Raw genomic sequence first — 21,022 nt, 5'->3', positions numbered from 1 at the left:
TGAATTCAGAATTATAAATGTTCTCAGTAGTGAATGTAAATCTAATGTGTATCTGGGAAAAGGTGTTTTAAGTCTTCTGGATGTTAATAGGATAGCTTACGGATTACTTAGTGTTGTATTTTTGGGGGCTGGTATTTGAATTAATGGTTGCTAAGATGTTCACTATATGTTTTAAAAAGGTTAACTTGAGTTCATAGAATAAGCATTATTTTGCTTTAAAAAATGTCTGCTGTACCACACCTGTAGAGTGGGGCGTGTGCTCCCCATACCACAATCTATTAAAAGCTGTGCGTCAGGTGAACTCCATAACACACTTTGGGGTTCTCTAAACCCTGGGCCATAACACGAATCAAGAACCTATCTATCTCTGTCTTAAAGATACTCAGTGATTTGGCCTCCACAGCCGAAGGGGCTGTTTAGCACAGGGCTAAATCGCTGACTTTGAAAGCAGACCAAGGCAGGCCAGCAGCACGGTTCAATTCCCGTAACAGCCTCCCCGAACAGGCGCCGGAATGTGGCGACTAGGGGCTTTTCACAGTAACTTCATTGAAGCCTACTTGTGACAATAAGCGATCTTCATTTCATTTCATTCATTTCTGCGGCAAAGAATTCCACAGATTCACCACCCTCTGGCTGAAGAAATTCTTCCGCATCTCTGTTGTAAATTTAGAATGATAGAATTTACAGTGCAGAAGGAGGCCATTCGGCCCATCGAGTCTGCACCGGCTCTTGGAAAGAGCACTCTACCCAAGGTCAACACCTCCACCCTATCCCCATAACCCAGTAACCCCACCCAACACTAAGGGCAATTTTGGACACTAAGGGCAATTTATCATGGCCAATCCACCTAACCTGCACATCGTTGGACTGTGGGAGGAAACTGGAGCACCCGGAGGAAACCCACGCACACACGGGGACGATGTGCAGACTCCGCACAGACAGTGACACCCAAGCCGGAATCGAACCTGGGACCCTGGGGCTGTGAATCATAGAATCATAGAATTTACAGTGCACAAGGAGGCCATTCGGCCCATCGAGTCTGCACCGGCTCTTGGAAAGAGCACCCTACCCAAGGTCCACACGTCCACCCTATCCCCATAACCCAGTAACCCCACCCAACACTAAGGGCAATTTTGGACACTATGGGCAATTTAGCATGGCCAATCCACCTAACCTGCACATCTTTGGACTGTGGGAGGAAACCGGAGCACCCGGAGGAAACCCAAGCAGACACGGGGAGGATGTGCAGACTGCGCACAGACAGTGACCCAAGCCGGAATCGAACCTGGGACCCTGGGGCTGTGAAGCAATTGTGCTAACCACAATGCTACCGTGCTGCCACGGATCATCCCTTTAGTCTGAGATTGTGTTCTCTGCTTCTAGTTCTTCCTACAAGTGGAAACATCCTCTCCACGTCCACTCTAACCAGGCCTCACAGTATCCTGTAAGTTTCAATAAGATCCCTCCGCATCCTTCTAAACTCCAACGAGTGCAGACCCAGAGTCCTCAACCGTTCCTCATACGACAAGTTGTTCATTCTAGGGGTCATTCTTGTGAACCTCCTCTGGACCCTTTCCGAGGCCAGCACATCCTTCCTTAGATACAGGGCCGAAAACTGCTCACAATACTCCAAATGGGGTCTGACCAGAGCCTGATACAGCCTCAGAAGTACAATCCTAGTCTTGTATTCTAGCCCTCTCAACATGAATGTTGACATTGCATTTGCCTTCCTAACTGCCGACTGTGGAGTCTGCACTTTCTCCCCGTGTCTGCATGGGTTTCCTCTGGGCACTCCGACGTCCTCCCACAAGTCCCGAAAGATGAGCTTGTTCGGTGAATTGGACATTCCGAATTCTCCCTCAGTGTACCCGAACAGGTGCCGGAGTGTGGCAACCTTTCTCTTTCTCTCTCACGCAATTATCTACTTCCCCCGAAATGTATCTTTGCTATCCATCTCAGATATTCCTCTCTTGGGGCAATCTCCACATTCTCACCACTCTTTGGCTGAAACATTTTCTCCCAAATTCAATATTGATTTATTGGTAACTATTTAATATTTGATATTGTTTAACTAGTGCAAATTTTTTTTTAGCTCTTGACATGCACTCGAATGACACATTTTAGTGTGTGTTTCTTTAGAATCCATAGAATCCCTACAGTGCAGAAGGAGGCCGTTCAGCCCATCGTGTCTGCACCGACCCTCTGAAAGAGCAACCTGCCTAGGCCCACTCCCCCGCCCTATCCCCGTAACCCCACCTAATCTGCACATCTTTGGACACCAAGGGGCAATTTAGCATGGTCGATCCACCTAAGAGGTTGTTGACAGGAAATGACTCTTACTGCCTCAGTGGAAGCCAAATTCCTATTCCTTCAAACAATAATAACAATCATTATTAGTGTCACAAGTAGGCTTACATTAACCCTGCAATGAAGTTACTGTAAAAATCCCTTAGTTCGCCGCACTCCGGCGCCTGTTCAGGTACACTGAGGGATAATTCAGAATGTCCAATTCACACAAGCAAGTCTTTCGGGACTTGTGGGAGAAAACCGGAGCACCCGGACGAAACCCAGGCAGACACAGGGAGAACGTGCAGACACTGCACAGACAGTGACCAAAGCCGGGAATCGAACCCGGGTCCCTCGCACTGTGAAGCAACAGTGCTAACTAATGTGTTACCGTGCCGCCCGTTAATAAAATGAAAGCAAAATACGGCGGGCGGATGCTGGAAATCTAATATAAAGACAGAAAACGCTGGATACGCTCAGTAGGTCTGGCAGCGTCGGTGGAGAGAGTTAACGTTTAGAGTTGTGTGACCTTTTCTTTCTCTCTCTCTTCTCTTTCAGAAGAAGGAAACCGGAAGTAGATTCCACATCAACATGGAAGGAGCACTGACAGCACGTGATAGAGTGGGAGTGCAAGATTTTGTCCTCCTCGATTCTTACACCAGCGAGATTGCCTTTCTGGACAACCTTCGCAAGCGCTTTCGGGAGAACCTGATCTATGTAACTCTGATTTTATACTGTCTGGGTCCACACACACAAAAAAGTTCAAAATTTGCCTAAGCCAGAAGCACAATTTTAAGTAAATCTGACTTATCCTCAACACAAATGCTTATTTATCACCATACATTTTCTGAAACCATCATTCTAGGTCACAGAAAGACAATCCAAAATCACATGGGGCCCAAGCATGTGCGGTCTCCATGGTTACCCATGCCATCACTGCCCTCGTCCTCTTTTAGTTACCACCCCTTCAACTAAAACAACTTGCATTTATACAGCACCTTTAACACTGAGACATCTCAATCATAGAATTAGCACCATAGAATTCCTATGGTTTAGAAGGGGGGCCATTCAACCCATCGAGTCAAGGCCTCAGCAATTTCCTCTCCAGCCTCCTTCAGTATTCTGGGGTAGATCCCATCAGGCCCTGGGGACTTATCTACCTTAATATTTTTTAAGACACCCAACACCTCGTCTTTTTGGATCACAATGTGACCCAGGCTATCTACACCCCCTTCTCCAGACTCAACATCTACCAATTCCTTCTCTTTGGTAATGCATTTTGGAAGGGCTAATGCAGGTAGGGAATATACAGTGAATGGTAGAACCCTCAAGAGTATTGAAAGTCAAAGAGATCTAGGAGTACAGGTCCACAGGTCATTGAAAGGGGCAACACAGGTGGAGAAGGTAGTCAAGAAGGCATACGGCATGCTTGCCTTCATTGGCCGGGGCATTGAGTATAAGAATTGGCAAGTCATGTTGCAGCTGTATAGAACCTTAGTTAGGCCACACTTGGAGTATAGTGTTCAATTCTGGTCGCCACACTACCAGAAGGATGTGGAGGCTTTAGAGAGGGTGCAGAAGAGATTTACCAGAATGTTGCCTGGTATGGAGGGCATAAGCTATGAGGAGCGATTGAATAAACTCGGTTTGTTCTCACTGGAACGAAGGAGGTTGAGGGGCGACCTGATAGAGGTATACAAAATTATGAGGGGCATAGACCGAGTGGATAGTCAGAGGCTTTTCCCCAGGGTAGAGGGGTCAATTACTAGGGGGCATAGGTTTAAGGTGAGAGGGGCAAGGTTTAGAGTAGATGTACGAGGCAAGTTTTTTACACAGAGGGTAGTGGGTGCCTGGAACTCACTACCGGAGGAGGTAGTGGAAGCAGGGACGATAGGGACATTTAAGGGGCATCTTGACAAATATATGAATAGGATGGGAATAGAAGGATACCGACCCAGGAAGTGTAGAAGATTGTAGTTTAGTCGGGCAGTATGGTCGGCACGGGCTTGGAGGGCCGAAGGGCCTGTTCCTGTGCTGTACATTTCTTTGTTCTTTGTTCTTTGTTCTTTGAGTCTGCAACAACCCACTGAAAGAGCAGCCTACCTCGACCCACTCCCCGGCCTATGCCCGTAACCCCGCCACACCTGCACAACTTTGGACACTAAGGGGCAATTTAGCATGGCCAATCCACCTAACCTGCACATCAAGGCACTTCATTGGAAGGTAATTTGAGACTCAACCTGATACAAAACTTTGGAACACACCAACATAATGGCATGTCAGTAAATGTTTGCTCAACAGCATCACACTTTAACCTTTCCCTAATTGAAATCTTTTTTATTCTTCAGACATATATTGGGACCCTGCTGGTATCTGTGAACCCTTATAAGGAGCTGGATATATACACACACAAAAAGAAGGAGCTATACCAGGGAGTGAATTTCTTTGAACTCCCCCCTCATATGTGAGTCGTGAGATTGTGAATGATTTATTTCCTCTTCCCTCTCCGTAATCTTTCCCACCACAATTGCCATCCCTGGTCAAGAGGAAAGAGGGCGATCTGCCCCCTTCCATTCTCCAAACAGTGCCAGTCTATAGACGACCAGGCCACTTACCCCTCGGGCCTGTCCTGCCATTCAATTAGATCATGGCTAATCTTTGGCCTAACCCCATAGACCCACCTTTGTCCCTTGATAACTTTGGTTAACAAAGGTAGGGCCAAATGCCTAGAGCCAGTGTCTTAGCCTACATGGTCCCATGACTTGCTTAATTAGAGAAACCTCATAGGAAATTTCTCCTCTCCCCACACAATAAACATTCTAAGTAAGTCCTCTTACAACACCAGGTTAAAGTCCAACAGGTTTGTTTCAAACACTAGCTTTCGGAGCACTGCTCCTTCCTCGGGATTCATAGAATTTCATAGAATTTACAGTGCAGAAGGAGGCCATTCGGCCCATCGAGTCTGCACCGGCTCTTGGAAAGAGCACCCTACCCAAGGTCAACACCTCCGCCCTATCCCCATAACCCAGTAACCCCACCCAACACTAAGGGCAATTTTGGACACTAAGGGCAATTTATCATGGCCAATCCACCTAACCTGCACATCCTTGGACTGTGGGAGGAAACCGGAGCACCCGGAGGAAACCCACGCACACACGTGGAGGATGTGCAGACTCCGCACAGACAGTGACCCAAGCCAGGAATCGAACCTGGGACCCTGGAGCTGTGAAGCAATTGTGCTATCCACAAGGCTACCGTGCTGCCCTTTTTCAGCTGAGGAAGGAGCAGTGCTCCGAAAGCTAGGGTTTGAAACAAACCTGTTGGGCTTTAACCTGGTGTTGTAAGACTTCTTACTGTGCTCACCCCAGTCCAATGCCGGCATCTCCACATCATAATAAACATCCTGGAAGAGGGTGCACTGCCTGCTGTGATACTGAGCCTAACAGAACCACAGTGGGCAGGTAAGATGTCCTCTGCCTACGAAGTCTCAGCAACATTGCAGACACATTAGGAAGATTTTACATGTTTGCTCTTTCTAGTACACTGTGGCGGCATCGCTTGAACACGCAATCAGATATAACCCATGTGCAGTTTATGACATCGTTGGGGTGTACTTTCCTCGCAGAAGGCTGCATCTCGATTTTCTGCTTATTCTGCTGCAGAGTGAGCTGACCTCAGTCATGGAGGCAGTGGAGGTCTCTCCAACTCCAACTGGATTTCCTGTTCCCTTGGCATTCAGGAAAGGGAAAAGTTAGCTGGCATTCCCAATCACAATCTCGTAATCAGTGCTGGAAACATTTGGGCTTTAGATGAAGCCACAATTGGGTTCAATTTTGGTTTCCTCTCCCTCCATAGATACGGCCTATTGATGGTTATGACTTGATGTAGTGTTCATGTGAAGATACGAATTAGGAGCAGGGGTTGGCCACTTGGTCCTTCGGGTCTGCGCCGCCGTTCAATAAGATCATGGCTGATCTGATTGTAACCTCAACCCCACGTTCCTGCCGACCCCGATAACCTTTCACCCCCTTGTTAATCAAGAATCTATCTAGCTCTGCCGTAAAAATAATCAAAGACTTTCCTTCCACGGCCTTTTGAGGAAAAGAGTTCCAAAGAGTTAAGACCCTCTGAGAAAAGATTTCTCCTCACCTCCGTCTTAAATGGGTGACCCCCTTATGTTTAAACAGTGACGACCAGTTCTAGATTCATCCACAAGAGGAAAATCCTCTCCACATCCACCTTGTCACGGCCCTTCGGGACCTTAGAGGTTTCAATCAAATTACCTCGTACTCTTCCAAACTCCAATAGATGGAAGCCTAACCTGTCCCATCTTTCAACATAAGGTAACCCGCCCATTCCTGGTATTAGTCCAGTAAACAATTGCTCAGTGTTTTCCAGACGCATGGAGTAGACATCTTAAAGCGCTGTAAATAAACACTGCTGCAGACTAGTGACATCTTTGCGTGGCTCTAAGATATAAAATATGCAACACTTAGGGTCACAGTTGGGACAAGTTACATGGAATGGGATCCCGGTAGGCATCAGTTCTTCCAGGGGAGAGCAACGGAGGGAAGTTGTTGAAAACCTCATTCTCAGGACTTGGGAATGATTGCCCATGTCTAGTTGGGAAGGGGGCGGTGGGCCTTCTCCCTGCAGTCTGTGCACTGGAGCTGCCCCCGCTGAGAGTAGTTAGGTCAGAACTTCCAGCATTTAGACCCAGAGATGACGAAGGAATCGGTGTTCTTTATCCAAATCAGATGTGCGAGTTGAAAGGTAGCTGGGAGGTGCTGGTTCTCCCAGGGGCCTGCTGTCCTTCTTCTTCTAAGTGGTGGCTGTGGGCTTGGCGGGGGTGGGGAGATGTGGAAGGAATGAAAAGAGCGATTCATTGAGAAGATTGAGCTGCACTGCAGATCAAACTGCTTCTTTCCCCTGCAGCTACGCCATTGCTGACAACGCGTACCGGGTGATGTGCACTGAGTATAACAACCATTTCATCCTGATTTCCGGAGAAAGCGGAGCAGGGAAGACAGAAGCCTCAAAGAAAATCCTCGAGTTCTATGCCAAGACCTGTCAGACCACCGAGCAACTGCAAGTGGTGAGAGACCGTCTCCTGCTGTCTAACCCTGCACTCGAGGTGAGTACCTGGGACAGAGAGAGTGGAATAATGATTGGTGTTTCCCTCCACAGCTTTAGCCTCAGTAAGCAAATCACAGTTTGTGGGCGGAATTCTCCAAAACATTACTACATTTCGGGCGAACTCTCCCCTCCCTCTATCCCTCCCAAAGATCGCTGGCATTCCCGGACCAGCCTCCCCGAACAGGCGCCGGAATGTGGCGACTAGGGGCTTTTCACAGTAACTTCATTTGAAGCCTTCGTCTGACAATAAGCGATTTTCATTTTTTTCATTTCATTGGGGCTTCGGAGCCCTCTTGATGGTTCTCCCTTCAGACGCCACCCCCCACTTAGACAATTACAGCGCAGTACAGGCCCTTCGGCCCTCTCCCCCCATCGGCGGTACTAGTTCCTCCTCCCCAAACCCCCCCAGATGAGTGGCACCCCACTACTGGGATGCCAAATGCCCCCTCCTTGATTCCGTGCCTTCATTTACACCTTGCACTCAGCAGAACTAACATAACACCGCCAAATTTCGAAACAATCACAACAAAGTATACTACAGGAAGGAAAGGGTGCTGATTGGCTGGCAAGTTAACTCTGATTGGTCGAGGCATCACCATGGAGAAAGGAATAGTGAACTGTAGGTTCCCCAAGCTGCCGAATAATTTAAAGGTGCAGGGCTGGAACATATTCCTCTTGATTTCAGAGAATTGGTCCCTGTGAATGAATTTGTCATTTCTAGCAAGTGTAAATGTGCCATATTATGGCCTTGACTGATTGTTTTAAATTGGATTCCAACTAAGTTCCATCCCTCATGTTTTGAATCCTCCCAGGATTACAGGTCTCTCCGGGACATACAACGCTCCTCGGACTGCTTATCTCGCCACATTCGGAGTTCCACACTCAGGAACATGCGCCACCATCTATACACACTCCCCAGCAGCACCAACACACCCTCTCTCAAAGCTCTCCTTGTTTCCAGTTCCAGTTTATTCTTCACCTCATCCAGCACCATAACAAAGAAGCTTTTTCTCTTCCTTTTAGGTGTTGAGGAACTTAAGCTCCAGCAGATCCCACTGCCTATCCGGGACCCTCCACACCTTCCCATCCCTCTGACTCCATTCCTTCTACCAAACCCTTGCAGTGTATTCACCATGTCCTCTGCCCTGTCTCTCTCTGATCTTGAACGTTCTGTACTCAGCAAAGGACTCTATGTCATCCCCTTACGCCCTCACCTCAATGAATTTCAGGTCGGCACGATGCTGAATTCTTCTTCCATCTCCTTCATCTCCGTGCTCACTTCTTTAGACAGGAGTCCTCCCCCAGTTCAATGCATCAATTCGCCCAACTCCAATATTCTCCCTCTACCTGGACCCCACCCTCTGACCCCCTACCTCTTCTTGACCTTTTCATTGAGAACTGTCAGCGCGACATCAGCCATCTCAATTTCTCCGCTCTTCTCACGCACTCCAACCTGCCTCCCTCTGAATCTGCTGCACTTCATTCTCTCCGGTCCAACCTTGACCTTGTGATCAAACCCACTGGCAAGGGTGGTATGGCTGTTGTTGTCTGGCGTACTGACCTCTACCTCACAGAGGCTGAGCGGTAACTCTCAGACACTTCCTCCTACCTCCCCCTGGACCATGACCCCACCACCAAACATTGTTTCCAGGATGGCCACTGACCTCATTGTTCCTGGAGATCTTCCCCCCACAGCTTCCAACCTCATAGCCCCCCAATCCCGCACAGCCCTTTTCTACCTGCTTCCCAAAATCCACAACCAGGACTGCCCTGGTAGACCCATCATATCAACCTGTTCCTACACCATGGAACTCATCTCTTCATATCTTGACTCCATGCTCTCTTCCCCTTGTCCAGTCTCTTCCCACCTACACCCGTGATTCCTCTGATGCCCTATGTCATATCAGCAATTCCCAGCTTCGCGGCCCTAACTACCTCCTCTTTATGGGAATGGGGATGAGAAACATCAGCCATGATCAAATTGTGGGGCAGATTCGATGGGCCGAATGGCCTCATTCTGCTCCTATGTCTTCTGGTCTTTACATTGGATGTCCAATCCCTCTACACCTCCACCCCCCCCCCCCCCCCCCCCCCCATCAGGATAGCCTGCTTCTTCCTTGAGCAGAGGCCTGAACAATCCCCGTCATCCTCTGTAGGGGAGGCAGTGGCTTAGTGGTATTGTCGCTCGCCTAGAACCCAGAGACTGAGTCATACTCTGGGGACCTGGGTTCGAATCCTGCCCAGGGCAGATGGTGCAATTTGAATTCAATTTAAAAGTTGGGAATTAAAAATCTAATGATGACCATGAAACCATTTGTCGATTGTTGTAAAAATCTATCTTGTTCACTAATGTCCTTTAGGGATGGATACCTGTTGTCCTTACCTGGTCTGGCCCACAGGTGACCCCAGACTCACAGCAATGTGGTTGACTCTTAAAAGTCCTCAGGGATGGACAATAAATGCTGACCCAGCCAGCGACACCCTCATCCCATGAACGAATGATAAAAAAATCCCCCTGTCTCCAAATAATTTCTCCTGTAACTTATCTCACTTCCTGCAAATAAATGTTGTAGCTATTGGTACACACATGGGCCCGGTTATCCCTGTCTTTTTCCGGGTTATGGTGGAACATTCCTTGTTCCAGCCCTACTCTGGTATGCTCCCACAATTCTCTTTCCATTACATTGATGATTGTATCAGTGCCGCTTCATGCTCTTATCTTCACCTGCAAACGTGTATCGATTTTGCTTCCAATTTCCACCCCTCTCTCACCTTCACATGTCCATCTCCTACACTTCTCTTCTCTTCCTTGACCTCTCTGTCTCCATTTCTAGTGATAGACTGACCACCAATATTCATTATAAACCTACAATTCCCACAGCTACCTTGACTACAGCACCTCACACTCCGCTCCCTGTAAGGACTCCATCCATTCTCCCAGTTTCTCCGCCTCTGTTCTGATGATGCCACCTTTGAAAATGGTGCCTCTGAAATGTCAGCGTTTTTCCATAACTGAGGTTCCCCCGCTTTATGTGATTGACAGGGCACTCAACCGGGTTTCACCCATTTCCCGCACCTCTGTCCTCACCCCTTCCCCTCCCTCCCAGAACCATGCCCCTTTGTCCTCATTTTCCACCTCACTAGCCTCCGTCATTTCCACTAACTCCAGCATGATGCCAACACGAAATACATCTTTCCCCCTCACCCCCCACCCCCATCAGCATTCCATAGGGACCGCAACCTCCTTAACACTCTGGTCCACTCCTCCATCATGCCCAACTAGCCATCGCACAGCACCTTCCCTTGCAATCACAGAATGTGTAACACCTGCCCCTTTACCTCCTCATCGTTCAAGTCCCCAAACACTCTTTTCAGATTAAACAGCGTTTCACTTGCACTCCCTACAATTTGGTTCATGGTTTATTGTATTCGCTGCTCCAATACGATCTCCTCTACATTGGGGAAATTGAATGCAGACTGGGTGACCGCTTTGCAGAATAGCACCACTCAGTCCGCAAGTATGATCCCAATCTTCCTGTTGCGTGATCTCGGCCTGCTGGAGTGCTGCAGTGAAACCCAACGCAAACCAGGAGGAGCAGCATCTCAACTTCCGATGAGGCACATTACAGCCCTCAGCACACAACATTGAGTTCAACAACTTTATACTGTGACCTTTTTCCATCTTAAATGCTTTAAAAAAAAATATCCCATACATTTATTGTCTCAATACAACATGCAATAACCCTCCCTTGCCCCCCCCCTCCCCCACCACCCGCACCAGGCCATCTTGTTCTTAGTGTTGCTCCATCTTGTTCCCAGCTACAGTTTAATGTCCAACACATTCTCCCTCTCTTTAGATCTGATGAAGAGCCAAACAGACTCGAAACATGAACTCTGTTTTCTTTCCCGACAGATGCTGCCAGACCTGCTGGGTTTTCCAGTATTTTCTGTTCTTGTTTCAGATTCCATGATCCACAATACTTTGCTTAGCCTAAATTGGTTGTTAGTTTAACACACACAGAGTTGTTCAGCAAGTTCTGCCAATCACCGCATCATACCTAATAGACATTTAATTTTGGGTGTTGATGCGCAGGCTGGTTGAGTGTGGTATGTGCAGTAGCTGAAGGAACAAGTCGTTTGATTTGATCAGCCAATTGCTGCGACTTATGTAACTGGCATCACGCTGGTACTGAAATTCAGCACCACTTTCTCCTGCAGTATAAATTGTTGTGATAGTTTGAAATTTAGCATTCTTGCATTTGTCCTAATGAACAAGCTTCATAAACAGGTCATTTTCCAGCAATATTCAAGTTTTGTACTCCCAAACGGTTTTAAAAAGGACAATTAAGAACATGCTTGCTCTTTTCATAAACTTTTATGTTCATGAAGGTGAAGAATATAGAGCGGAATTCTCCGTTTTTGAGACTAAGTGCCGGCGAAAACGGAAACCCACGGGTGATTCACAACGGTGCAAACCCTTCACCAATTCCATACTGGTGAGGGGCTAGCACCGGCTGAAGAACACTCGTGGATTGTGCGGAAAACGCCCGGAGAATCGCCGGGTCCCGAGCCGCGCATGCGCAGGGCTGACGAGCTGCATCAGTTGTGTCGGAAAATGTGACACCAGCTGCGCTCGAACCCAAACCCACCCCCGGGTCACTCCTCACCCCCCGCCCCCAGCCCTAGCAGCAGCCCCCCCCCCCCAGCCAGCGGCACGGATCCCGGACAAGTGTGGGCCGCTGGGCACTGTCCGCAGCCGGCACGCCAGGTTCCTGACCGCTGGAACCACACATGGCCCGCGGTATCGGGAACTCGGCCCATCGGGGGCGGAGCATTGCAGGTGGGCCGGCTGATGACGCGTCAACGGCCGTGCGACTGCACGCGGCTGCGTCCCAATGACGCCGATTTGGAGGAGCCGGAGCGTCGTGGACCTGCGCCTGCCCCGAATCCAGCGAAGGAAGCCATACTCTGCCCGATCGCCAATCCTGATTTCGGAATCCAGCTACAGAGAATACCACCCATAGTCTCAGGAATGAGAATACTGCCGAATATCTTTCAGTTTGGAACATTTCCATTTTTGACCATCAGCATTGAGGTTGTGTACAGTGCTGATGAGATTCAGAGTAAAGCTCTCTCTACTGTCCTCTGGTAATGTGCCTTAAGATGCAATCTCAAAACAGGGCCTGTACCATATCAGTGTAACACATTCCTGTACATCACCGATGGGTAGGCACGGTGTGGCCCGTGACTCACATGCGGCCTATCAGGGTACCAAGTACAGCCCACGAGGCATTTTGTTGACCATTGCAACATGCAGGGTTGCCCAATTCCGCTGGTTTTTGTTCACAGATTTTTTTCCCCACCAGTATGACTGAAATGATTCACACATAAAGCGAGGGCAAGTGATGTGAGGTGCATACTGATTGCTCACAACATTGACTGTGGGAGCCATGTGCTCCCTCTGCTTCCAATCAAAGTGTAAATCATTTTGTTTTCACCATTTGAATGTTAACAGTTCCATTAATGGTTACGCATGTTCTCAATACCTCATTCTGAAATTTTTGGTGTGCATTAAATGTTTTTCATGGGGTGCGATCTTCCGGCCACGCTGCGCTAGACAAGCAGCTCGCCGCGCACAGCATGGCCGGTGAAATGTCAGCGTTTTTCCCAGGGTTTACCCGGCTCACAACTTCTCGCAAGATTCAACGCAACCTCACGAGACGTTGCAAGGAGAATCCCGCCCACAATGGGCGGGATCACTTTTTGGAAAATCTGCATATTAGAGCGAAGCAGTGAGCCTTATTCTAATGTGTAGATTCCTGGTGACCTGAGGATTTGGGATTCAATCCCTTCGCCTTAGTGAACTCGGATGAGCGCCGTTTGGTACTGGTCACCACAAACGGGGAGCAGATAGAACGGCACTCGTGGGGGTCACCAAGGGGACCGGAGGCCCCCAGCAGCATGCCCTCTGGTGCCACCTAGGTACCCTGCAGTGCCAGCCTGGCACCTTGCCAGGATGTTATCCAGGTGGCACTTCCAGCTGGCAGGGGCACTGCCAGGGTGCCAGTTTGGCTGTGCCAAGATGGCATCTCTTGCGCACACGCGAATGGGCTGTGGTTGCCCACCCTGGGTATTAGAGGGTGCAGGGACCCTCGCATGTTACGTTCGGGCCTTGGAGATCGCTGACTTAAAAATGACGTCCTGATTCCTTGCTACAACGGGTAGTTCCAGCGAGCAGAGCACCCCGTTGTAAAAAACAGGGCTATGTGTGGCCTCGGCCGCGCAGTCCCCGTTTAGGCATCTTATTTAACATGAGTAGCGTTGAATAGTCACGTGTTTCTCAGCACTGCGAGTACCGGGAAATATACGGCTAATCGCGCTCGTTAGGGAACTTTGTTCCCTTTTGGGAAGATCGTGACCATGGGGTCATGATTAATGAACAAGCCAGATTTCAATTATGCGGCCCACTGAGATGAAGGAGGACCACTAGCCTTGGTTTTCCATCGCTGCCTTAGTGCATATAGCACCATCTGCAACGCCAAAGTCTTTCAGAACTCCATCTTCCGCAGGTAGAGTTCAACTCCATTTTCTCTTGCAGGACTTAATCAACAAGTCACCTCCATCAACAACTTTATTTATTTTGAGTTCCACCAGAACAGTTATCCCCAAAAAGAGGTGCACATCTGCACAGCTTCCTTGGCCCATTTCATGACAGTCCTGATGGTGTGGATTCCCCACAGTCACATTTATCTAACCTCTCAATAACACCCCGGTACACAGTATGGCCAGCTCTGGTACCAACCAAAGCAGCAACAGTAACTTTATTTCATTATCCCTACTGCTAAACCCAATATTAATTTTTCATTCCTTTTTTAGATGTCATACACACAAACACAAACAGCTCCTCAGTCTGGCTGCGTTTTCCTGCTGGATCTCGGAAGGATTTTCCAGTTCCAATCAGCTTCCGTTTCCATATCATCCTGAGGTCACAGTCTGACTTCCCAGAAGTCTGATATCACAGCAAGGAATCCAGTGTTACAACTTCCTTTTTCCAGAAACGTAGGTGGCGATTCTCCAAGTGTTCGCGCCGTCGTGAACGCCGTCGCATTTCTCGACAGTGCAAACAGGGCCCGGACACGACCTATTCTGGCCCCCACGGGGGGCCAGCACGGCGTTGGAGCGGTTCACGCCGCTCCAGCGTCCTTATGTGGCACCAAATGGGCGCCACACCAACCCGCGCATGCGCAGTTGGGCCGTGCCATCCTGCGCATGCATGGGGAACGTCTTACGCACGCCGGCCCCTCACCAACATGTGCCGGCGTTCTGGGGCCACGCGCGGAAGGAGGTAGGCCGGGGGGGGGAGAGGCCGGGCCGCCGATCGGTGGCCCCAATCGGGGGCCAGACCCCATCGGAGGCCACCCTGGTGAAGATGCCCCCCCCCCCTCCCACAGCGTTCCTGCAGAGTTCCCGCCGGCAGCGACCAGGGGTGGACGGCGCTGGCGGGAACCTTTCGTGTCGTAGCGGCCGCTCGGCCCATCCGGCCGGAGAAGCGCCGCTCGCCGGTTCTCCGAGCGGCCCGGTGCGAATCGCGCGTCGCTGGTTTCTGGGGGGGTGGGAGAATCGCGTGCGGGGGTCGGGGCGGCGGGTGCTATTCGCACAGCGCCCGGCAATTCTCCCACCTGGCGTGGGTGGGGGGAGAATAGCGCCCATAGAGTTTTGGTTTCTTTTTCAGTTAGGGCCCGGTTCAACAAATACAGGCTTTGAAATCAAAGTCAACGCAGCCAATGGCTTGCACACGATTCCCCCCTCAGCATTGCGGACATGAGAATGTGGCTGCCCCAGCTAAAGTTGCTAGTTAATGGTAACCTCTGGGACTTTGATGATGGAGGATTCAGTAACGCTAATGCCATTGAACCACAAGAGGAAATACTTAGATTTTCTCTTGCTGGAGATTGCTATTGGCTGACACTTGGCTTGGGTTGAATGTTACTTGCCACATATCTGAATGTTGTCCAGGTATTGTTGGGGAATGCACTGAGGTACAACACAGAAAAGACTCACTGCCCTCACGGGTAACAGGCTGCAGATTGAAAGGGTATTTATTTTTTCTAGTCGGTCGTGTTTAAATTAAAGTTTTTTGAACACCAAAGATGCCTATTGGTCAGTGTTATCACTCCTCTGGCGCAGTGACATTTCCTCACAATTTTATAAATTGCAAATAGTTGGGTTCTCATCCGGGATCCTAACAAGCTTAACGGGCGGTTAATTGGAGGCATTTGGGGAACTGAGGCACGGTCCGGGGACTCACATGCCAACCCAGGGTGTTGTTTGCAAAGCGCACCCACACTTGACCTGTCTCCCACAGACACTTGAAAACCTATCCCCTGGTTTAGAAAAGACAAACAAAAGTTGGCATCAACACTCCCCCAACCACCCCCCCCCCCCGCCCCCAACCCCCAACCCCATCCCCGCCATCTATCCTTGACCCCTGCAAATGTGGTTTCCAAATAAATGTTTCCAATGGCATGTATTGTATTTTATTTCAGGCGTTTGGGAATGCCAAGACCCTAAGGAATGATAATTCCAGCCGGTTTGGGAAATACATGGATATCCAGTTCAGCTATACGGTATGAGCCCTATATTGGATGAACATAGAAACCAAGATTAAGGGTTAAGTCTCACAATGCACAATGGATACAACACCAAGGAGGAATGAGAAGATAAGTGGGTGGGGGAGGGGTGTGGTCGGTGGGGGGGGGGGGGGGGGGGGGGGGGTGGGGGGGATGTGGGCTGTGGGGGGGGGGGGGAGGAAAGAGTGAGGAAATAGAAGAGGAAATAAAGTGGGCTGCTTTGTCCTGGGTGGTGTTAAGCTTCTTGAGTGCTGTTGGAGAAGATTGCGTTCAATATCATACGCAGAAATCTATTGTCATTTCATGAATACAACGGAGAATTCTAAATGGGAAAGTAAACTGTGAAGATGACACAGTGAGATTACAAAGCGATATAGACAGCTTGGATGGAATTTAATCCAGATGATGGGAGCCTCACTTGCCCGCTGGAGAGACAACAATGCCCCATGTCACCTCCCTTGGAGAAGGCCAAGGGAGTGCTAATCAGGCACTAATGGCCAGCTGCTGGCCTTGCCTGTGCTCAAGGACCCCACAGGCGGAAATCCCACCCAGAGAGCTGCCGACCAATCAAAAGCCTGGCAGTTCTCCATTTCAGCCAACAGGGCCGACAGCAACTGGAAACAATGCACCCACCAGAGGCCTAAGATTGATGAAGGACCCAGTTTACAGTGAATGAGGGAGGGATGGTCACAAGGAGGAGGTTGCCTTCTGGGCGGAGGGGGGTTTGGGAAAAAAGACAGGTGGTGACCCTCAGGAGGCACCCCTTTCTCGAGTCCAGGTCTGTCCATCAGACACTGAGTGCCTGGATAACGAGGACCCCAATCCCATCCCCAGGAGTTCAGGGGGGAGGAGGTTTAAATTCCATCCATTAAGGGAGTGGGCTGCAAGATGGCAAATGGAGTATAATGTGGGGGAAGAATGAGGTTTTTCATTTTGATCGTTAGAACAGAAAAGAAGAATATTTTTGAATAGGTTTGAAACTTCTAACTGTCGCTGTTCACAGAGACTTGGGCACTTCATACAAGGAGTACAGAATGATAGCAATCAGGTACAGCAAGCATTTAGGAAGGCAGGTAACACGTCGGTCTTTATTACAAGGGATTAGAGTACAAGACTGAAGAAGTCTTACTGCAATTATATCAGGCTTTGCGGAGGCCACACCTAGAGCATTGTATACTGTTTAAATCTCCCTATCCAAAGAATATCTGCAATGGAGGCTGCACAGCAAAGATGGTCCTGGGCTGAGAGGCTGAGTAAATTGGGCCGATATTCTCCGGAATTTAGAAGAATGAGAGGTGATCTTATTGAAACATACAGATTCCGAAAGGGCTTGATAGGCAGACACCTGAGAGGTGATTCGGCTGGCCGGGGAAATCTAGAACCCGGGAGCACAGTCTCGGGATATGTGACCAATCATTGAGGGCTGTGGCGGGGAAAAATTTCTTCATTCAGCAGGTTGTGAATCTTTGGAATTCTCCTCGCCAGAGCATTGTGCATGGTCCATTAATTAATTTTTTATTTTAAAAAAATATATTTTATTCAAATTTTTCAGCCAAACAAAACAGTACAAAGGTTTTTCCCTTTTTACAGCAACAAAACAATATAAATAACAGCGACCGTTTTTTAACAAATAAGTAAATATTATATATACTAAATGGCAACTGCCATAATAAAAATAATAACTCTCCCAAATAATAAAATCAAACAATCCAATATACATAACCAAGTACAAATGTCTATACATAAACACCCCTGAGGACCCGTCCGAGCACCCCCTCCCCCCCCCCCTCCCCCCTGGGTTGCTGCTGTTACCTTCCCATTTCCTTTTTCGTTCTGCGAGGTAGTCAATGAACGGTTGCCACCGCCTGGTGAACCCTTGCGCCGAACCCCTTAGTGCAAACTTTATCCGTTCTAGTTTTATAAACCCTGCCATGTTGTTTATCCAGGTCTCCACGCCCGGCGGTTTGGCTTCCTTCCACATAAGCAATATCCTTCGCCGTACTACTAGGGACGCAAAGGCCAAAACATCAGTCTCTCTCGCCTCCTGCACTCCCGGCTCTTCTGCAACCCCAAATATAGCCAACCCCCAGCTTGGCTCGACCCGGACCCCCACCACCTTCGAAAGCACATTCGCCACCCCCACCCAGAACCCCTGCAGTGCCGGGCATGACCAAAACATGTGGGTGTGGTTTGCCAGGCTTCTCGAGCATCTCCCACACCTAACCTCTACCCCGAAAAATTTACTGAACCTTGTTCCGGTCATATGCGCCCTGTGCAAAACCTTGAATTGTATCAGGCTAAGCCTGGCGCACGAGGACGAAGAGTTCACCCTACGTAGGGCATCTGCCCACAGCCCCTCTTCAATCTCTTCCCCCAGCTCTTCTTCCCATTTTCCCTTCAGCTCATCCACCATGATCTCCCCCTCGTCTCTCATTTCCCTGTATATATCTGACACCCTACCATCCCCCACCCATGTCCCTGAGATCACTCTATCCTGAATCTCCTGCGTCGGGAGCTGCGGGAATTCCCTCACCTGTTGCCTCGCAAAAGCCCTCAGTTGCATGTACCGAAATGCATTCCCTTGGGGCAACCCATATTTTTCCGTCAGTGCTCCCAGATTCGCAAACGTCCCGTCTAAGAACAGATCCCTCAATTGCACAATCCCAGCTCTCTTCCATGCTCTAAATCCCCCATCTATTCTCCCCGGGACAAACCTATGATTATTTCTTATCAGGGACCACACCGAGGCTCCCGTCATTCCCCTATGCCGTCTCCACTGCCCCCAAATTTTCAGTGTTGCCACCACCACTGGACTTGTGGTGTATTTCTTCGGGGTGAACGGCAACGGCGCCGTCGCCAGTGCTTGTAGGCTGGTTCCTTTGCAGGACGCCATTTCCAATCTCTTCCACGCCGCTCCCTCCCCTTCTCCCATCCACTTACACACCATTGAGACATTGGCGGCCCAATAGTACTCACTTAAGTTCGGAAGTGCCAGTCCCCCCCTATCCCTGCTACGCTGCAAAAACCCCCTCCTCACTCTCGGGGTCTTCCCAGCCCACACAAAACTCATGACACTTTTCTCGATTTTCTTGAAAAAAGCCTTCGTGACCATCACCGGGAGGCACTGAAGCACAAAAAGGAATCTCGGGAGGACTACCATTTTGACCGCCTGCACCCTACCCACCAGTGACAGGGGCACCATGTCCCATCTCTTAAAATCCTCCTCCATCTGTTCCACCAATCGTGTTAGATTAAGCCTATGTAAGGTTCCCCAACTCCTGGCTATCTGAATCCCTAAGTACCGGAAATTTCTTGTTACCTTCCTCAGCAGTAAATCATCTATTCCCCTGCTCTGCTCCCCCGTATGCACCACAAACAACTCACTCGTCCCCATATTCAATTTGTACCCCGAGAATTCCCCAAACTCCCTGAGTGTCCGCATTATCTCAGGCATCCCCTCCACCGGGTCCGCAACATACAGCAATAAATCATCTGCATGCAATGATACCCAGTGTTCTTCTCCCCTGAGTACTCCTCTCCACTTCCTGGAGCCCCTCACTGCTATGGCCAGGGGCTCAATTGCCAATGCAAACAGTAACGGAGACAGGGGACATCCCTGCCTCGTCCCTCTATAAAGACGGAAGTAGTCAGACCTCTGCCTGTTCATGACCACACTTGCCACCGGGGCCCTATATAGCAGCTGTACCCATCCAATAAACCCTTCTCCAAAACCAAATCTCCTCAACACTTCCCACAGATAGTCCCACTCCACTCTGTCGAATGCTTTCTCGGCGTCCATCGCCACCACTATCTCCGCCTCCCCCTCTGGTGGGGGCATCATCATCACCCCTAGCAGCCTCCGTATGTTCGTGTTCAGCTGTCTCCCCTTAACGAACCCAGTTTGATCCTCGTGGACCACCCCCGGACATAATCCTCTATCCTCGTCGCCATCACCTTGGCCAGGAGCTTAGCATCTACGTTCAAGAGGGAAATGGGCCTGTAGGACCCACACTGCAGCGGGTCTTTTTCCTTCTTCAAAAGTAGCGATATCGTCGCCTCTGACATAGTCGGGGGCAACTTCCCCCTTTCCCTGGCCTCATTAAAGGTTCACGTCAAAAGCGGGGCCAGTAGGTCCATATATTTCCTATAAAATTCCACCGGGAACCCATGCGGTTCCGGGGCCTTCCCCGCCTGCATGCTCCCAATCCTCTTTACCACCTCCTCCATCTCAATCTGTGCTCCCAGTCCCGCTCTCTCCTGCTCCTCCACCTTCGGGAATTCCAGCTGATCCAGGAAACACATCATTCCCTCCTTCCCTTCCGGGGGCTGAGCCTTATATAACCTCTCATAGAATGCCTTGAACACCCCGTTCACTCTCTCCGCTCCCCATTCCATCTCTCCCTCCTCATCTCTCACCCCACCTATCTCCCTCGCCGCTCTCCTCTTCCTCAATTGGTTGGCCAGTAGCCGACTCGCCTTCTCTCCATACTCATACTGTACACCCTGTGCCCTCCTCCACTGTGCCTCTGCCTTACCCGTGGTCAGCAGGTCAAATTCCACATGTAACCTTTGTCTTTCCCTGTACAGTTCCTCCTCCGGTGCCTCTGCATATTGCCTGTCCACCCTCAGAAGTTCTCTCAACAATCGCTCCCTTTCTTTACCCTCTTGCTTCCCTTTATGTGCCCTTATGGATATCAGCTCCCCTCTAACCACCGCCTTCAACGCCTCCCAGACCACTCCCACCTGAACCTCTCCATTGTCATTCAGCTCCAAGTACCTTTCGATACACCCCCTCACCCTTAGACATACCCCCTCATCCGCCAATAAGCCCATATCCATTCTCCAGAGTGGGTGCTGTTCTTTTTCCTCTCCTACCTCCAGGTCTACCCAATGTGGAGCGTGGTCCGAAATGGCCATGGCCGTATATTCCGTCCCTGTCACCTTCGGAATCAGTGCCCTTCCCAAGACAA

At 49.6% G+C, this 21,022-nt stretch overlaps 1 protein-coding gene across 2 annotated transcripts in view; it reads left to right on the top strand.

Moving 5' to 3' along the window:
* myo1ha (myosin IHa) overlaps window positions 1-21,022 on the top strand; it is a 153,696-nt gene that overhangs the window by 15,507 nt on the left and 117,167 nt on the right. For both annotated transcript variants that reach the window (XM_072478208.1, XM_072478122.1), the window contains exons 2-5: window positions 2,845-3,003; window positions 4,635-4,750; window positions 7,222-7,420; window positions 15,969-16,049. In XM_072478208.1, coding sequence (XP_072334309.1) covers window positions 2,878-3,003; window positions 4,635-4,750; window positions 7,222-7,420; window positions 15,969-16,049 — 522 coding nt within the window. In that variant the 5' untranslated portion in view covers window positions 2,845-2,877. The remainder of the gene's footprint in view (window positions 1-2,844; window positions 3,004-4,634; window positions 4,751-7,221; window positions 7,421-15,968; window positions 16,050-21,022) is intronic.

The sequence above is a fragment of the Scyliorhinus torazame genome, chromosome 1 (assembly GCF_047496885.1).
Source record: "Scyliorhinus torazame isolate Kashiwa2021f chromosome 1, sScyTor2.1, whole genome shotgun sequence".
Lineage (NCBI taxonomy): Eukaryota > Metazoa > Chordata > Chondrichthyes > Carcharhiniformes > Scyliorhinidae > Scyliorhinus > Scyliorhinus torazame.
This window is presented reverse-complemented; position numbering and strand designations above follow the sequence as displayed.